Consider the following 19,579-nt stretch of genomic DNA (forward strand, 5'->3'; position numbering starts at 1 on the left):
AACACTTTTATACTAAGAATATATTTTCTAAAATATACTATAGTTTTATCATTTTAGTGATCAGAGATATTTAGTAAAAAGATAGGTAACATCATATACTCTTTATAATGCCCAGAAACTGAACTATATTTCTGGATAGTATAATAGCTGTCCATAGTGGTTTTCCCTATTTCCTCCTTATTGTAATACTTTCATCAATACTAACAGAATTTTGATTGTTTAATCTCTTAAACTAAACTGAAAATAATATTATACGCATGAATCAATTCTGCGAAAGAAATCACTATTCTGTGTTACATTTCTCCTTATCATAAAAATTTTACAAGATAAAAAATTACCTGAAAATACACAGTTTACAGCCCTCCCATGGATACTAAAATCCTCAGATTTTCAAGTTCTTTATATAAAAAGGCATAGTGTATTCACAATGCCTAAGCATGTCCTCCCATTTGCTTTAAATCATCTCTAGATTACTTATAAAGTGTAATAAAATGTAAATGCTATGTGAATGATTATACTGTATTATTTAGGGAATAATGACAAGAAAAATGTAGAGGAAAGAAAGTTCCCATCTGAAAAAGAAACAGAAGTGATCCTGAGCGGGTTGCCAAGGACCCTGCCTTTTCTGGGGATTTTTAGAGAGCAAAACCATGAAGTGAGACAGGTCCTACAAGAAAAATATAAATTTTCGGAGCAGATGCATTTTTTTCTCAAATGTTTTACCCAAATGTCATTCAGTCCATCAATATGACATCCATGCCTATGAAACAGATAAGTGAGACTTAATGAACTAACAGAAAAATCATGTCAACAGGGAAGTCATCCGTTTTCCAGATGAAAAATATGCTCTCTCAATTAGGAAATTATTTTTCTGTTGAAGGCCAATAACAATAGAAATTAGGGTGTTTTTTGAACATACCACATTTAATTGACTTTTTCTTTTAATTAAAGACTAGGGACTTGTATAAAAAACAATTCCGGTTCCAAATGGAGATCAGTTATGTTCATAAGAAAGCAATGTGTGTCTGAAGGGAGACTAGAAGGAGAGTGATTTGGTAGGTGTACATCTCTGCATAGCACAACAGCTCACACTGGCTTGTTCGTTCACGTTCCTGTGTGATCTAGTTCCTCAGAACAGTCCTGTGGTAAGGCAGTTAACCTTTTATCCCGTTTTACAGATGAAGTGGAGACTCAGAAAGGTAAAGTGATTTATCCCAGTGCTCTCAGGTAGAGCTCTCATTGAGCTCGGACTCAAATCTGGGTCTGCCTTATCTTTGAAGAGAGAAATAAAAGAACTGAAATACAAACTGACAGTAGCTTTCGGGTGTTAGAAGAATCATTTTACTCTTAATTAGACTCTCATTGCCTCTTTCAAATGTGGATCAAGTTATTGTTTATGATCTCTTTACCATCCTAAAGACTCATGTGAATGGATATCTAATGGTATGAAAGTCATTTTCTTAGCTACAGAGGTAGTGACTAAAACAGTAATCACGCTAAAATCTCTCTTCTGTCCATCTAGAATATGGTATATTTTATTCTTTGCCCTGACCCTCATTGAAGAAAAAATCTGGCTAGAAATAAATGGACTAAAGCAGCTCCTGGGTAGAATCATTGTACTTGTCACTGTTAGAATACTAAGAGTATTACTGAGTCTGATTAGCTAATCTATTTATATCTAAGAACCTCTCCAGTACTTATATTTGTCAGTTTTTAAAATCCTAATTCCTAGCAGACTCCACATAAAGACAGACTATAATGGGCTATTGCTATGGGGTCTCATTTCTTTCTGTCAAGATATGAATACTATATAAAGGACACACATGCTGCAATGAATCAGAAATCACTTCGAATCTTTATTTTCTTTGTTCTTTCTAGCCCATACCAAAAGAACAAAAGACCTATATTTTATGGCTCTGTAAATTCATTGAAATTCTTTTCAGCAGGAGTGAATAATGTATAATAGCAGCAAAAGGGGGAAAATATATAATTGCTTTTTTTAACTAAAGTAATTCAGAATTTCCAAGAATGCCTCTATTTCTGGAGGAATTATTCGTGGTTTTATCTCTGAAAGTGAAGCATTTGATTTAAAAAAATAATAAAACATGAGGAAATAAAATAGAGGATGAATTTTTACTGTCTTTGGTATTTATAGTAGGTGTGGAAGTTTCTTGTTGATGTCTGTGACAAATTTTGAGTTATATTAGAAACAGTCTTGCATTTGGAAGGAAAAAATGAGATGTTTCAGAAATCTTTATACAGTATATATAATGTATTAGAGTATTCAAATAATTTAAGTCTGAAAAGATAAAGAATGTCTGCATGTTTAAGTATCTTTAGTTCTATAGAAGGATGTGGTAATCAAGTGTTTAGCTGGACATAATTTTAAAGAACCCATCTGTGCAAGCTATTACAATCATCTAAAAGCTAACACCTTAAATTTGAGTAACATAAAGTTTGAGTCAAAATACTGAAATGCATGCTGGGTGTGGTGCATGTCTGTGATACCAGCCCTCTGGGAGACTGAGCTAGGAGGATTTCAAGTTCAAGCCCAGCCAGGGTAATTAGTGTCTTAGCAGGACCCTCTCTCAAAATAGTGAGATGTAACTCACTATGAAGACCCTTGGTTCCATTTTCAATACTGTATACCCCCCTCAAAAAAGCTGTAATACAGAAATCAAATAAAGAAGGAGATAGACATGGCTACATAAAGTATGAGGCAGTTATGCAGAATCCAAAATATAATTAGAGGCTATTTTTCTCATACAAAGTCTCTTTACCCTCATCTTTCTGCACAAACTATAACAATCGTGTATGTTTAAATAAAATAAATATTATTTTATTCTGAACCAGTGACTATTAATTTGCCTGCAGGCAAAAATTATTACAGTAAATTTAGCAATATAGCAGGTCAGGAAAATATTTCAAGTGGATCAGTCAGTATTTGAATATTATATTTTATGTAATTTTATAGATGGAAGAGGAATATATAACTTAAGACAGGATCTGTGTAGTCCAGACTGGCCTTGAACTCACTATGTAGCCCAGGCTGGCCTTGAACTCACAGCAATCCTGCTACCTCAACCCCACGCGTGCTGGGATTATAGACATGCACCACCATGCCTGGACTGTTTCATTTTTTAGAAAAAACACACTATAGATGTTCCTTGACTTACAATGGGATTAAGTCTGATACTGTAAGTTGAAAAGGCATTTAATTCTCCTACCCAAGAGATCGTCCTGGCTCTTAGCAACACAGTGCACCATAGACACTGTATTAGTTGTTTCCCTTCATGATTGCCTGGCTCCCCGGGATCATACTGCATATTGCTAGACTGAGCAAAGAGAGTCTGGAGTTTGGTTTCTACTGAACATCACTTTTTCACTATACAAAATTGAAAGTCAAAGTATTGTAAATCAGTGACCAATTTTGGATATAATTTTGGTAGATTCAACCACTAGAAAAAAACAATTGAACTCCAAAGAAATGTTTATCTAATGTTATTAAAATCTGAGATTTCTGTGAGTTGCTTAAGATCTTGGAATTTAAGACCTAAATAATGTAATATTTTATGTGGTTTTTCTGTTACAGATGACTTGTTTAAAGTTCACAAGCTTAAGCCAAATCTGAAGTGGCGACAGGCTTTTGACAGCTACTTAAAAACTCTGCCTCCATACTACTTATTAGTATGTATTTATACGTATATATATATTATATATAAATGTGTGTGTTAACTGTGTCATTGATGATTGTTGTCCTAAGAAATAATGAATCAAAAGCTTTATTCCTGCAATAAGATAATCATCTTGTTATTTTACAAAGATTTGTGTCGTCACTGTCTTCTCAAAACATGTATAAGAGTTTCGAGATTTCATGATGGCACAAAAAAGCACTGTTTCCTGTATTTTTCTTTTAACTGCCATGGTTATTTTTATTAAACACATCTGTATTTCTCTTATTAAAACTAACCCTCTGAAATTGTAATTTTGGAACGTAAGAATAAATAGGTCTCAATTTATGTATCACACCAACTTCCCTTTTTAACTCTAGAAATTCTTAATATGGCATTTCCCTCTGAAAACAAAATTTGAAGACATAGCTGCTTTTTATTGACTGTTAAATGTGTCCTAGACCCATTATGAAATAGAAGCACTGTAAAACATCATGACCTTGTTGGGGGAAGCTAAGTTTCTAGAGGTGAAAAGGCAGAATCTTCAGTGGGACCACTGGTCTAACTGGGAGGAAAAATTGGGGTGTGTTGGTACCAACCATGGCAGGGATGGGATATGCAATGTGAAATGATTCTGTGACTGGGGAATTAAGACTGAAAGCAATTTACTTGTTTGAATTTGCTGTTACTTGCTCTTCTTATCCCACTCTCTTCTGATTTTTTACTTTCTGCTTCTTACTTCTCTGCTATTTTCATTGCCACTTTTTAATGTTCCATGTTTGGTTTTATGTGCAGCACCTTGACTTCTAAGAAATGAATCATATCCCTTTGCCCCTTATAACTGAACTTTGAGTATTTTAAGATTTATTCTATTCTTACTGTTGTGTATTTTGTTTCCTTATAGCCATTAAAGAAAGCACTAAGGATGATGGGAGCTCCAAATCTGATATCAGATAATTTAGATTGTGGACTTAGTTACAGTGTTATCTCTTACCTTAAAAAACTCAGCCAACAGGTAGTATTGGTAAAAACAAACAAACAAAAATCCTTTGCCCTCAGAAGTGCATTTCCTTATTCTCTAGTGTAATTGTAATTTTTCAAATTAAATGTGTATATATCTCTACACTTTATGGATTAGTAGTAATGTGATTCTCTATGGCTTCTAGCTTCACCATTAAACTACAGTTAAGGGTCTGTCAGTATCATTCGATGCTGTGCCATTTCTCCTTCTGCCTGCCGGTTTGTCCTACCCACAAGCTGGCTGATATTTTGTGGCCTAAGAGGGGCAGAAACCTAATAGAATTCTCTCATGGGTCACATTTTGTCTATCCTCAACCTAGTTTCTCCTGAAATCGCTTTGGGCTAGAGCATCCCCCTTTTGTAGGTCAGCACACAGCGGCCTGTTGTGAGTAAATGACTTGCCTGAAATCTGTTTTCAGGCACCACATGAAGTACTTACCCTCACATACTAGGCTTTGGTTAAATAGCCACTTGCTTTACCCTGGAGAGGGGGGGGACATGAGACCAGCGTTCCTTAACCTTGAGGGTGAGAGGCCCAAGGGGACCTGGAGAGTGGAGCTCAGCCTCCTCTCTTCTTGCCCTCCATCTGTTCCTTTATACCCCACCTCATTTACCATTATTCACCTCGTCCCTTGCCTGCCCCTCTCTATTAGTACCTCATCCTCCACTCACCCCTCCTTATCATACTTCTCACCTCTACCTAGCCCATTCTTGTAGGATGGAAATGTTTGGGAACTGTTGAGTTAGAGCTCTACTGCCATACAATTGTGTTATGTGACAAATCAATGCAGTAGTTTTACTCTCTTGAGCACAAATATATTCCAAGGTAGGGAGCCATAGTAGCCTTTGCAGTGATTATAATGCTTCAAGCTGGATATGTTTGGAAGTTTGGCCTTTGGAAAAGTGACTGTAGTAAGCAGTGTCAGATTTCACTAAAGAGCCAAAGGGACTCTACTGGGATGCTGGCATGCTTAGATAGGAACTAGCACTATCTTAAATACAGTCTGGAGCTTACTAGCTCCTACCAGTTCAGTGTGCTCATAAATGCAAAAGAAAGTAAAAGTAAACCCAGATTTCTGATCTGATCCAAGTGTCCCTCTAACCCCTATTCTTTTCTGCTAATAGATTTTTTGTTGTTGTTGTAAATGTTTTGGTTTGGTTATTTATGTTATTTATTTATCTATTGATCTATAGATTTATTTTTTATTTGATAGTTTCCTTACGCCTTTAAGGCTATGTCAGCAGGAATAATAGTGAACAGAATTGAAACTAATGCAAGTTCTGGAACCTTCTGGGGCACATTGCTTGTATAGTTTTACAAATGAGTTCTCTAACTCATTTAGGGAAACAGACTTGTCATTTGCTCTTATATTTCATGACTTAGGAAATTTTTAGAGCTAATGAACATGCTGAATTCCAAGAATTAGGGAAAATAAGTAAATATCTCTGACCAAACCACAAGAAAATTCAAATTATTTTGGGCTTACTAGACATTGGTAGAACTTCTTCTTTTAGAGACAAAGAAAAGATCATTACTAATTTATAACATTTCTAATTACTAATTTAATAACTATGTTACCAGTGTTCTTTGAACCATCTCCCTTGTATATAAAGCATAAAATATATCTAATATATTGCCATAATACATTCTCAGGCAAAATTAATAGAGTGTAATAATGTCTACTAAGAGAGTTTTTTCATTGTGAGTGAGAAGCTTATTGAGTACACATTACAAATTGTACTTGGTAATATTTTTCAATTAAACATTACCTTATAAGACATTTTTGTAAAGCCCAGTGTTAAAAATAAAGTTTAATATTTTCAGATACAGTCTACCATAATTTTAACACTACTCTACATGTATACATAGAGTCTTAAACCTTTATGTCTAGTCTGAAATGAGTATGTTGATTTAGACTAGATTTTTCAGTAACACAATGTGCTTTTAAATGTCTAGGAATGGAATTCTTATGCATGGTTTCCATTCTCCATGATTCAGTCCCAATTTTGACAGCAGACAAGAGAAAAAAAAATTATTACTTGTCTTTTCAGCCCCCTCTGTTTGCTGTGCTAGTACAGAGAAGCACATGAAAATGTTTAATTATTTGTTTTTCTGTAATTTGCAATTGAAAATTATTCTGTGGGGTTCTTAAGTTATTATCTTTCTTAAGTAGTAAAAACGAAGCAATACAGTAGATGTTTTCATAACATACTATGTACTTTCATTTTAGACCAAACTAGAGTCAGAAAGAATATTAGCGTCAGTGGGGAAGAAACCTCCCCAGGAAATTGGTATCAAAGTGAAAAATCATTCTGGAGGCAACATGTCCTTGGCTCACAATAAAAATTTTAGAAAACTATTGAAAGAAATCACAGGGGAAACTGCACTGAGATTGACAGAATTGAATACCAAAGAATTTGCAGGCTTCCAAGTTGGGCTCTTAAACAAGGTAAATTGTGACATAAAAAGCTTTTATTTGTTTGAACTTGTCTAGTACATTTCTATATATTCTTATTGCTTTAGTTTTGAAATAGTGACAATCCTGTTTTGGCGTTAGTCATTATTACTGGGAGCAGTTTAGGAATTATTCTGCCAGTAGATGCCAACATGGGATTAAATGTGCCATATATGTTTGGGAAGTTGGTAAAACCTGTGAAAGATACAGGAGAGTGCGAGCTGTTTAGGTAAGGAGAGCCTCCAGCCCACAACGTTGACAGAAAAGAGAGGCTAAAAGGAGGATGGGGAAGCAGCAGCTCAGACACCCATGTGTCTTGCAGAAAGTCTGAGGCAGCCCAGCGGGGAACTCTGATACTTTCTGTCCCCTGGAGGAGGTTCATGTGGGCAGTTGGCCACATCTCACCATGCTGCCATTCTCAGTTCCTAGTGGCAAGCGGCTTGGTGGAATGGGCACCCCCAAGGCACTGCAGGGGGACTCTCAGCCAAGTGTACTCCCTGTGGTGTCAGCCTCTGTGGTGGCCCAGATGGCAGTAGCCCACTTCCATGGCTACCTGGGGCCCAACTCAGATCACAGGCGGTGGTCCTGCGTGGCCATCAAGGTGTAAATCTCCAAATTTGGAGTTTTAAGTGATGTACTTGAAATAGGGATCATCCCCATGTCTTTAATACCTTGTAGGTGTGTTTAAAATTGGAAAATTACCAATGAGAAAATTCTTTCTCTAGTTAGTTATATTAAATATAAGTCTTCAGTAAGATTTTAAAAGGGCTAAGTATTATATTTCTACATTAGAAACCTCAGGAGTAACTGAAATTTTCCCATTTCAAATAGAATTTGAAACCTCAGACATATCGAAATGCTTATGATATTCCACGTAGAGATCTTTTGGATCAGTTGACCAGAATGAGATCCAACCTACTGAAAACACACAAGTTTATCGTTGGACAAGATGAAGGTAAATAAACAATGCAGTACTTTTCATTCAGAAAATGCCAGGTATAGGGCTGGGGATATAGCTCAGTGGTACAGTGCCTGTCCAGCAAGTGGAAGGTCCTGAGTTCGATTTCTGCTACCAAAAAAAATAGACAATTAAAATGCCAGGTATGACTTACATGACAGTATTTATTGCTTAATGATCAAATTATTTCCTAATTCTTTAATGTGCACAGTGTTTGTTTTCACTAAATCCCTGCATACTCTTAGGCACAATTGATTTTTCTAAGTTTAAAGGTAAGTATGTGTTAATTAGCACATACACTGTACTCACCATGCTTCCCTGCTTTAGCTCTTATATGCTTCAACCAGCACCTGGAGATAGATAATGTCTTAATATCAATTACATGGGCATTGAAACTGAAACATTTTAGGAGTTTGTCAGGTTTTACTCCATTAGAAAGTGACAGTACATAGATCCATCTGATTTCTCAAATGACACATTCCAGGATGAATTCAATTAATAATACCTTATTTATATGAAAGTAATGAACCTAATAGTGTCCAAAATTGTGGCTATAATTTCCTTTATTCTGTTAATTTTAAATGGGGTTACCTATCAAGTAAAAAGGACAAATCTAAAGCCTGGTAAGTCCTCTGAAATTATACCTTTTTGTGTATATAGGGACTTTTCTAGAAAGAAAGCCTAATTATTTGTGCTAGTCACTTTTCTCTCATTGCTGAGACAAAATATCTGATGCCCGAAATGAAGGAAGGAATGGTTTATTTAGTTCACAGTTTATGGAGGTTTCAGTCCATATTCAGCTGGCTCTAAGGCAGAGTAGCTCATGGCAGAAGGCAGTTAATGGAGACCGGAAGATAGCAAAAGCAACAAGAGCAAAAAAGGGAGGAGCACAAAATCGGTGGAGAAAGAAGACTGTTTCTATCTCATAATCCCAGCACTAGACAATGAATCAATCACAAACTCTAGATTCAGCTTCCAAAAAGTACCCCCCAGCATGACTACACAAGGCTTTGGGGGGACATCCAGACACAAACCATAACAATTATTTAATCAATTCTTCAGAGATTAAGACCCACTAATGATTTTCTGCATGGTGAGAGAATGCCAAGGAGTCTAGGCTCTTGGAAATACACAAGATGCATAGTGTTTTGAGGTGGGGTGAGGGTACAAGGGAGGTCAGTCCATTGTTGTATCTGGTTGAAGATAAGGAAATTGTTCTGGTCCTAGTAATGTGAATCCTAAGGAAATAGTAATAATAGAATAAGTAATGATCAAACAATGATGATTCGAGATTTTAGAATGCTAGATTCAAGATTTTAGAATTTATTTGATGCCAAGATATATACCATTAAACTAGACAATGATCATGTCCTCTCAAAAGGACTATGCATTTTGAACATATAACATCAATTTCCTTGATGGTGATTTTGCAGATTCCCTTCATAGTGTTCCAGTTGCACAAATGGGTAACTATCAGGAATATCTGAAAACCTTGGCTTCTCCACTTCGAGAGATTGATCCAGATCAACCAAAAAGACTACATACTTTTGGAAATCCATTTAAACAAGATAAAAAGGTAGGATATCAATTTCTGGCTCTGTCTAAATTATAATATTCTTGGCAATAATTATTTTCAGCAAGATGAGTACAACTCAGAGATAAAATATGACAGTAGGGCTCTTCATGGATGGAAAGTAGAAATCTCTTAATGCACAAAATGCATTGTTTAAAACTAATAGCTAATTTGTTGAGTACCTAATAGAGGTTGTTATTTCAAGTGATTACATTTAATATTCATAACCATTTGGCAAGATGAATGATACTGTCTGCCCTTTAACATGAAGTCAAAGCTTACAGTGGTCATGCACCAAAGTGCTGTGATATAGCTTTTAAGAGCCAGGATTTGAACCCATGTCTTTCTGATTCCAAAGCCTTTGCATTCCCACCACTACACACTATTGCATTTAATATTGTGATTACCAATTATTGCCTCTTATTTCCATGATTTAGATCTGTAGTACTCTTACTAGGTGTGTCCAGCATTTTGGCTTACCTGGCTGCATCGAGTGAAGCTAATGTATATAAATAACAAAACTTCTTTTATTTTTATATTTGTTATTATAACATCTTTAAAAAGTGGACAAGTGGCCACGCATAATGATGCACACCTGTAATCCCAGCACTTGGGAGGCTGAGGCAGTAAGATTGTAGTGAGTTCGAGGCCCGAATGGGCTACCTAGTGAGTTCAAGGTCAGCCTAAACTACGCAGGGAGACCCTATCCCCCTGCCCAAAATAAAAAAATAAAAAACTGGACAAGTAGCCTCAGGACCATAGGCTGAACATACCCTATTTTAAACAGTGATGACTGTGCCCCTTGAAATATGAAATGGTTTGTGATTTCATTTTATTTGAATTATACAACCAGAAATCTAAATATGGGGTATATGTGCATCTTTGTATGTGTGAGATATATTGACTTTGCCATTTAAGCATGAAAAAAATGGGATTATATCTTTGCTCATGGAGAAGACCACGATTATTAAGGGACAGACCAAACAGTAGTCTTTTTGTAACAAAACTGGACTCAGAGGTATTCTACTCTTCAATTAATTGGAGGTTTTAAATTTTCTGTGCCTTGGTGGTAGGAAACAGGGAGACAGGCTTTTTGGAGATAGGGGACCTAGGGAAGGAGTACAAAAATGATAAAGATACACTGTGCATGTACCATTCCCCAAAACAAATGTAATTACTGTGTATCTCAAACACATAGCAGTAAAAAATGAAAATCAATCTTTTTTTGTCTTGTTTTCTTTATATGTAGCCCTAGGGATAATAATTACACCTAACTGACAGAATTCTGTGGAATATTGAGTTAGTTGTTTGTAATAATTCTTAGAACATTGCTGGGCATGTAGCATATGCTCAGGGAAAAGAATTTTCTCCTTTCTGTATGGTTTCTGGGAAAAATGCTTTGAAAGGACATTTATCAGGATTTTGTTCAAATTAAACAGGCACATATTCCTGAGTTATCTGAAAAAGCTCTCAGTTAGCCTGTGTACTGCTGTCTACCATCTTTTATCTACCCAAAAGGGTGAAAGCTTATTGCTTGCCCAGCACTAAGGCAGACATATTTAAATCCGTATTTGAAGTGTGGGTGAGCCTTTTCCATTTAAAGGTAGCTTTCTGTACAGCATTAATGTTTCTTTTTTAGTGCATGATTATAATGCAGAACAGTGATGTCTTGATCACTTTCAGCCCCTGTAGTCCCTCTGCTCCCCTTCCCCTAAACCCTCTTCCCTATCTCCAAGAACCTGTCTTCTAGTTTCCTCTCATCTCTCCTTTATTTTATTCACTTATTTATTTATATTTTAGGTGTCTCATATAATAGAAAGTATGCGATTTGTGATTTTTTTATCTGTAACTTTCTGAGTCTGACTTATTTTGCTCAACATGTTAGTCTTGAGCTCCATCCACGTCTCTAAAATAAAATTATTTTATTTTTCTCTGTGTCCAATAGTCCATTATACATATGGACTATGTTTTCTTTATCCATTTATCTGATGTCAGTCATTTGGGTTGTTTCTGGAGCTTAGCTATTGTGAATTACACTGCTATTAACATAGGTACGCACATAATAAATTTATGTTTCTTAATGAAGAGATTAAAGCACTAAAGCACCAGGAGACATCTTAATGAAAAATGGCTGATATTTCTCCAAAATGGTAACTGTGAGTTTATTCCATTTTAGTTAAGAGCTTCTCGTTCTGTAGGCTTTCCAGTTAATCATTGCTGTAGCATGTTTAGCTTTGCACAACAGTTTGTGTGTTAGTTTCCTACTTGTTCTACTAGATAGGATTAAAACGAGTTGCATTTTCTGAGAATAGAATTGGTAAAGCTTTGGCCTATGACTGACTTATATAAGTCATATTGATTGTTTATGCATATGAAGAGTGAAATTTCTTGACAGTTGAATTTTTATCTTTAATGGAATATGTTCATTGATGTTTTCCAGGGAATGATGATTGACGAAGCAGATGAATTTGTAACAGGGCCACAAAACAAATTGAAACGTCCTGGAGAGACCAGTCCTATGTCAGCTAAGAGAAGGCGGAGTATGTCCCTGCTATTGAGGAAACCGCCAACACTGCCTACTGTGACAAACCATGTGGGCGAAAAGGGATCACTGCCGGCCTCGTGGTTCTCATCATATCCAAACCTAAAACCCACCCTTGTACATTCAGGTACAGAATAGTGATTGTGATGTCCTTATGGCTCCCACAGGACTAATATTTTCAATAACTTTGTTTTCCTTTTCTTGTGTTCTTTTTTTTTCCCATTAAGTAAACTATTACTGTATCATCTATGTGGTAGCCACAACAGGCCTTCTGGGAAGCAGGGCCGCTGTTTCAAAAAATCTCAGTCTATTTGGGGGCAAGATCCATAATTACATAGTAATTAAAACATTGTATTGATATGTCATTAGTAAGGAAAACATGGCTTAGTAAGTGAGTAAATGTCAGTAAGTTGTGAAGTGGAGCGTTACGCGCATGTTCGCTACAACCCTTTGGAGCAGGTTTCTGAGGCAGGTAGGATGAGTGAGCCAAGAAGATGGATCTGCCCTTGCTTTCTGTGCTGTCACCTGTGTGCTCTAACCCTGTGTCACCTGGACTCTCCTTCCTTGGCCCCACTGAAACCATTCCCAAGGTCACCAGAATCTGCTGCTCTTGTCTTTCCTTCCAGCAGCGCTTGACACAGTTACTTACTCCCTCCTCCTCCGTGGAAGCTTCTTGTGTTCCCAGATATCTTGATTTTTTCCCCCTATCATATTGGCTCCTTTCTGCCTATCCTGTTCTTCTGCTTTCTCCCCTTTCTTCCCACCTCTGGAAACTGTAGGGGCCCAAAACTCAGTGCCAGGCCCAGTCTCTACCTGGGTAATGCCATGCAACTTGGAACTATAAGTTTGGTTTCTATTTCAACAGCTCTGATATTTATACCTCTAGACTACAACTTGCTCCTCAGCTCCACACTCTGATTTACCCTGGGACATGGCATCTCCTCGAGTGTCTAATAAACATATACAACTCAATGAGCTGGGGGCATAGCTCAGTGACGTAGAGCTTGCCTTGCAAGCACAAGGTTATGAGTTTGATTCCTGGTACCAAAAAGAAAATCTCAACGGGTTTCAACTGAAATACAGAACATACCCTCCTCCAAAACAGCTCTCCTCACATCCTCCTACATGGCAGTTAATAATACCCAGTTATGTTAATAATATCCAGTGCCTGTGGGCATTGGGAGGATAGCCACGCCCTGGACTGTAGTGTTTGCAGACTTCCCTAGTGTTTGCAGATTTTCCTAGATTTCTCTAGTATAAGTAATGTTAATATTACCAATGCCAAGCTGTGGACCTGAAGTTCCTGAATCAGAGTAAAGAAGAATTAGCCACGATCCACTCTCAAGAGTAGTGTCTGCTGGCTCCTGCACACCTCTGGAACTATCTCTACCCAGGGGGTCATGGGATAAACCTTCGACTCATCTAAGATTTTTCTTTTATTCTTCTTTTACTTGCATCCAGTTAGCAAGTCCAGGAAACTTAACATTCAGTATAATCTCTAGATCCTACCATTCCTCTCAGTTCCTGATTCCTCACTGCCGTCATCTCTCAACAAGCTACTATGATAGCTTCTTCTCTCATCTCCCAGATTCCTGTTCTTGCTCCTAACCCATTCATTATCCTGCAGTGAGAGAGATCCTGTGGGCAGGGAAATGAGGTGAGGCTATGTCCACCCTGAAAACCCAACCTCCGCATTCCTAAGCATCCAGATCACAACTTGAACTTGTGACCCTGGGCTACAAGCTCAGCCTGGACTGGCCCCTCTAGCCTCTCCCCACCCTTGTCCCAACAGTTTCTTCCTTGCTCTCTCTGCATCTTCCCATCACTCTGTGGCCCCTGGTTCAGCTCCTCCTGGCCCTGCCTCTTCTCTTAGCCCAGCCTGCATCCTCTCTATGCATCTGCACACGTTGCTCCATCTCCTCCTCAGGCTCTACTCAGGAAACACCTTCCCAAAGACCCTGCCTCCCTCCTGAGGCTCTGGAGGTCCCCTCTATGGCTTCCTCTCATATCCCTGCCTCCTGCCCCATGGCAAAGTGCATCCCACGAAGGACAGGAACAGGTTCTATCTTGCTCATTGTTGATCCCTAGATCCTAGCAGCAGAACATGTGTAAATGACAGAGATAACAGACTGGGCCTAAAAGGAAAAGTACTTTCCCAGAAAAGGAAAGAACAAGAGAATCACACAGAATGGATTTGCTGGTGATAGGGTAGAAATAGAATGTTCAGCACCAATGAGCGCCTCTGTTTTCTCAGGATATTTGACATAGACAGAAGGTAGAATATGGTCTATGCAAGTTATCTGCCTTCAAGCTCTGTGTGACTGAGATGACATTAAGTGAGATTTGTTGCTTTTCACCTTGCAAAGCATAACAAACAGGCTGATGCTAAACCATGATTACCAAGCACCTGTGTTTATTAGTTGTGCTATCTTGATTTCTGTATTTTCATAGACTGGAGGGAATAAGGTTGTCTTGTATTAAATTCTTCAGTTCAATTTGAAGAGTCTTAGATTTCTACCTGGTATATCCTCCTGCTTCATGAAATATGTACCTTTTTCCAAACTGAGGAGCAAAGTGACATGCTTGTGGGGTTGACATAATGTACTTAACTCATGGCTTAACTTTTCAATTTGCTTTCCAGATGGCGCTGTCATTCATGATGTCCATGAGGAGAAGATGGAAAATGGGCAGACCCCTCCTGATGGCTTCTTGTCAAAATCTACCCCAGTGGAGGTTCTGAATGTTACAGGAGATGGCCTTCCATCCAATCAATTGGACTCTCTGTCTGATGACTTTGCTAGTCTCAGGAAAGATGGACTGATTCACAAACCTGGTAATAATGTTCTTGTAGGAGGAGCTCCAAACTGCAGTCTGTCTGTAGATGACCAAAATATCACAGTACCATCTACTTTGGAAACTATATTGCCAAATACGTTGCAAATCACTCCTGCAATGGCACATGGAATCAATGCTGATATAAAACACCAATTAATGAAGGAAGTTCGAAAGTTTGGACGAAGTAAGTAGTGAAGGAATAGCTATCAAAAGTACAATGGGAGGTTTCTCATTCTCTGGTTCAGAATAGATTTAAGCTACCTCTTGAGATATATTTTTGGACAATATTGAGTTTTTACGTAATTTAAAGCAATTCCTCTGACTTTAACAAAAAAGATACAATCACCTCTATCCCCCTTTTTATAGTAGTTTCCCTTTACTGCTGTAACAAATTATCTCAAAATTAGTAGTGTAAAACACACAAATTCAGGGGCTAGAGGTTTAGCTCAGCGGCATAAGCTCCTGCCTTGCAAGCAGGCAGTCGTGAGTTCAATCCCTGGTACCGGTAAAAATGAAAAAGACAAAAAAAAAAAAAAAACCACAAATTTATTATCATAAAGATCTAGAAATTGGAATTCTGGAGTTATTTTTCACTGAGCTACAATGAAGGTGCTGGCAAGTTCCTTCTAGGGGCTTCAAGGAGAATGTGTTTCCTTGCGTTTTGAAGTTTTTAAAGGCTACCTACCCCTTTGGCTTTGGCCCATGGCCCTTTCCTCTGTCTTCAGGTCAGTAGCATTAGCGCTTTTTCTGCTCTCTGACCTCTGCTCCTTTGCTTATGTCTTTTCCTGCTGATATTTACTGCTCTGTCTTAAATTGATTCTTGGGCCAACATGCGTAAACCCAGTTAATCTCTCCATCTCACTATCCTTAGCTTAAATATATCTGTAAATAGGATATATATAATTTTTTGCAGTCTCCAGAGATAAGGACAACTTTGAGTAGCTATTATTCAGCCTCCCACATTGAGTTAGTGTTTAAAAGCTTCCTTAGTAGATATATGCAGGCATTTTGATTCATGTTTAAAATAGCAACTGTATCTAACTTTCTGCCCAGGAATAATGCTTATCGAGGATGTATAATAATTCTATTTTATTTCCCATTTATATTTAAAATGCTATGATTTTTCAAATATCTTTAGAGTATGAAAGAATTTTCATTTTGCTTGAAGAAGTACAGGGACCTCTGGAGATGAAGAAACAGTTTGTTGAATTTACCATCAAGGAAGCTGCAAGGTGAGTATAAACAGGGATCATTCAGGGTTTATTTTGTTTGAGCAGTTGTGTCCGGAGGCAGGACAAAGAAAGGAATCAGCTCTGTCTTGATTCTCTCAAATTCTGATCCTCAGTCATAGATAAGACCTCCTCTCAAGAGATTTTTAGACTGATAGGTAATTATCTGAGGCTAGTTTATCCATCCTTGTAGACCAATGTGATCTTGGGTTCTTTGTTGGCATTGTCAGTATTTGCTAAAACAGCATTTCCATGTAGATTGTAAGCTTGACTTTGTATCCCACATAGTGGGCTTGTACACTATAATATCTTGTACACTATAATATGTGTGTGCTATAAATATCTTCCAGTTAATAAAATTTCTCTTTGCTTTCAGGTTTAAAAGACGAGTTTTAATTCAGTACCTGGAGAAGGTACTAGAAGAAATAGATTCCCATTACCTTCTCAACAATGTTAATCACATAAACAGCAGATCATCATGTTAATGCAAAGACCCGTGCGAAAAAAAGGACAAGTTTTCTATGCTATACAGTGAAACTGGATGTTGTTGCAGCATCCTAAAATGTTTGAGTCAACAGAATCACCCTCCATAGTCTAAGAAAAAAAATGGTGGACTTAATTGAAAGCACCCATTTTGGTTTTATTGTTTCTTTTCCCAATTGAGGAAGATGATGCTGTTAATTCAGTGTACTAAATTCATAAAACACTGCTGCCCCTGCCTACCATAGGTAGTAAGGGTTCACTCTTTTAAACTTTGCCATCCCCGGCATTTTCTGAGTGAAGAGGGGGCACCAGCAAGTGGAGCACTACTTAAAATGTTCTTACCATGTCCTTTAGAAACAATAAGCATACAGAATCAGAGGCTGTCCTGTGTATGCTAAAGAGTTTTTAATAATCCCTAGTTGTGCCTTTTGAATCATGCAATATTCAAGATAGTTTGAATCAGAGTAAGAAGCTGCTATTTGGGTAACTTATTTTCTTTGGGAAGGGCCAGGGAGAGTCACCAAACAATCTACCTCCAACTCTCTTCTATTTTGTCTAGAGACATTACAAAGTACACCTGAGGCTGCCCTAACCCTGGACATTTTGTTCTTGCATGTGACAACAAAAAGTCTTCAGGTGGACTTGTACATTCTGTGCTTTGGAAGCACTAAAAGAAAAAAAAAATAATGTGTATATTTCCTTTAATGTTTATACAAAAGTTTATATGGAGCAGTATTATTATGTTTGTATTAATTTGTAAAAATGTAAGTGTTGAAAGATTTTGACTTTGCATATATGAAATAAATCATTTTATTGATTTTCACAAGTTCATTAATGATAGAAAAGTTTCTAGTCATGTTTCTTGTGATTTGTTATTCTATTCCTTTCAGAAACAAAAGTTCACACTTCTAAAGAAATGAAGATGTTAACATAAAGATTTAAATTAACGAGCATCATTCAGTGGACTGAATGATATTAGCGAAAGGATACTATGAGGTCCAGTCCCTCCCGAGCAACACTAAAGGGAAAAAATGGTCAGAGTCAAAGTTATAAGAACTCTGAAATATCGTCTAATGTTTACAGCAGCCAGGTTAGTGCTGAATTATGAGAAAAATCATTGAAATCTAGTGGGAGACTTTTGCGGGATTTAAATTTACCTTTGCCTCACTTCCTCCATGGTATGACTGGTTTGAAGATGGCAGCCTGCACTCCCAAGCATGGGCTCCTGTTTCTGAAGTGAGAACACTAGACTTTATCCCCGAGCAATTGTGTTTGTGTGTTTTAACCTGTCTGGAGGTTCCCTGGGCTGACAAAAATGGATTAACTGTCTTCATCTGACATAACTTCAAATTCTCTCAGGGCAAAGAAACAGCTATGTGTAAGATAGTCCTGGGAAATATGTCAAGGCAAATGGACAAGCTACTACCTGGGGAAAATAATACATAAGCCAAAAATTTGGGAAAGAAATCTGGGGATAAGATACTTTGGAGAGTAGTAGTTTTACTATTCTCCTGCATATAGCTGGGTGTCTAGAAAATCACGTGCATGCACAAAGCAGGACTCTGTCCATAAAAGACCTGAGAACACCATAACATTTCACCTCTCTCTAATCTTTAGACTCAGCACAAGCAGGAAATGAAAAGCTGAGTCAAGTTGTAAACAGCCTGCTTAAATATTGAGGGAGTGTCCCAGTATAGAGCCAATTTACAGTCACACCTTGGTACTTGACTACTGTAAAACTCGTCGAACTTGGTATTGGATGCATTTTGGCATAAAATTTGCCTCAATACTCATCTGCATTTGCTACTGATTCACAGATTAGAACTCGTCTGTGTCAATTGCCTCATGATTTGCTACCTTTCCCAGCCAATACAGTCTGTTTGGTACTCATCATTGTTGGTACTCCACAACACCTGAAATCAATTACTGATCAGTACCAAGGTGACACTTCACCAAGATGTGGAGAGTATTTTTATTTACTCCAGGAATTTAAGGAAATCTGTAGGGAACCACTAGCTGACTTCAAGTAAAGGCAATAGACTATGCATGACAAAAAGCAGTCCTTACAAAAGCAGTTTTGTTTTGTTGTTATTGTTGTTTGAGATAGGGTCTTGATAAGTGGTTCAGACTGATCTTGAACTCTCTATGTAGCTCAAGCTCGCCTTAAACTGTCAGTGATCCTCCTGCCTCAGCCTCCTGGGTGCTGGGATTACAGGCATGCACCACCATGCCTGGCTTGAAATTAGTTTAGAGAGTTAATAAACCTCTATAACCCACTAATAATCCTAGCAGGATTCAGATTGTCCAGTCATTACATAATATTGAAATTTTCAAGTTTCCAATAAAAGTTAGAAAGCATGCAAAGAAACAAGGAAGTATAGGCCGATAGTAAGAGGAAGAAATAACAGTCTCACTCAGAAGCCATAGGAATTGAACATAATATGCAAATACCTAACCTCAACTGTCTTAAATACAATCAAAGAAATAAGGGAAAACAGAACATTGCTTAGGATAAAGAACTAAATAAAACCAGAATGATATAAACAGAATACTTCTAAAGAGAAATGTTAAAGGGAACCACATAGAAATTGTGGACCTGAAAAACCTAATAACTGACATAGAAAATTCCCTAAAAATGTTCAAAAACAGACATGAACAGACAGAAGAATCTCAACTTGAAGAAAGGTTGACTGAAGTTATCCAGTACGAGGAAGAGAAAAAAAATTAAGAAAAATAAATAAGACCCAAGAGATTTATCCTTTGCCGTGGGGATACTATTGAGCATAACAACATCCACATAATAGGGTCTCAG

At 37.4% G+C, this 19,579-nt stretch overlaps 1 protein-coding gene across 2 annotated transcripts in view; it reads left to right on the forward strand.

Annotated features, from left to right (window-relative positions):
- Ints6l (integrator complex subunit 6 like) overlaps positions 1–17,612 on the forward strand; it is a 55,401-nt gene extending 37,789 nt beyond the window's left edge. The window contains exons 10-18 of one of the 2 annotated variants that reach the window (XM_063246446.1): positions 3,593–3,687; positions 4,576–4,686; positions 6,923–7,141; positions 7,979–8,102; positions 9,539–9,681; positions 12,119–12,347; positions 14,862–15,239; positions 16,194–16,287; positions 16,661–17,612. In XM_063246446.1, coding sequence (XP_063102516.1) covers positions 3,593–3,687; positions 4,576–4,686; positions 6,923–7,141; positions 7,979–8,102; positions 9,539–9,681; positions 12,119–12,347; positions 14,862–15,239; positions 16,194–16,287; positions 16,661–16,769 — 1,502 coding nt within the window. In that variant the 3' untranslated portion in view covers positions 16,770–17,612. The remainder of the gene's footprint in view (positions 1–3,592; positions 3,688–4,575; positions 4,687–6,922; positions 7,142–7,978; positions 8,103–9,538; positions 9,682–12,118; positions 12,348–14,861; positions 15,240–16,193; positions 16,288–16,660) is intronic. The other variant, XM_063246447.1, reaches the window with a different exon arrangement.
- The last annotated feature ends 1,967 nt before the right edge of the window (positions 17,613–19,579 follow it).

Source organism: Cavia porcellus, unplaced genomic scaffold, assembly GCF_034190915.1.
Source record: "Cavia porcellus strain 051 isolate PalLab524CR breed Dunkin Hartley unplaced genomic scaffold, mCavPor4.1 scaffold_3, whole genome shotgun sequence".
NCBI lineage: Eukaryota > Metazoa > Chordata > Mammalia > Rodentia > Caviidae > Cavia > Cavia porcellus.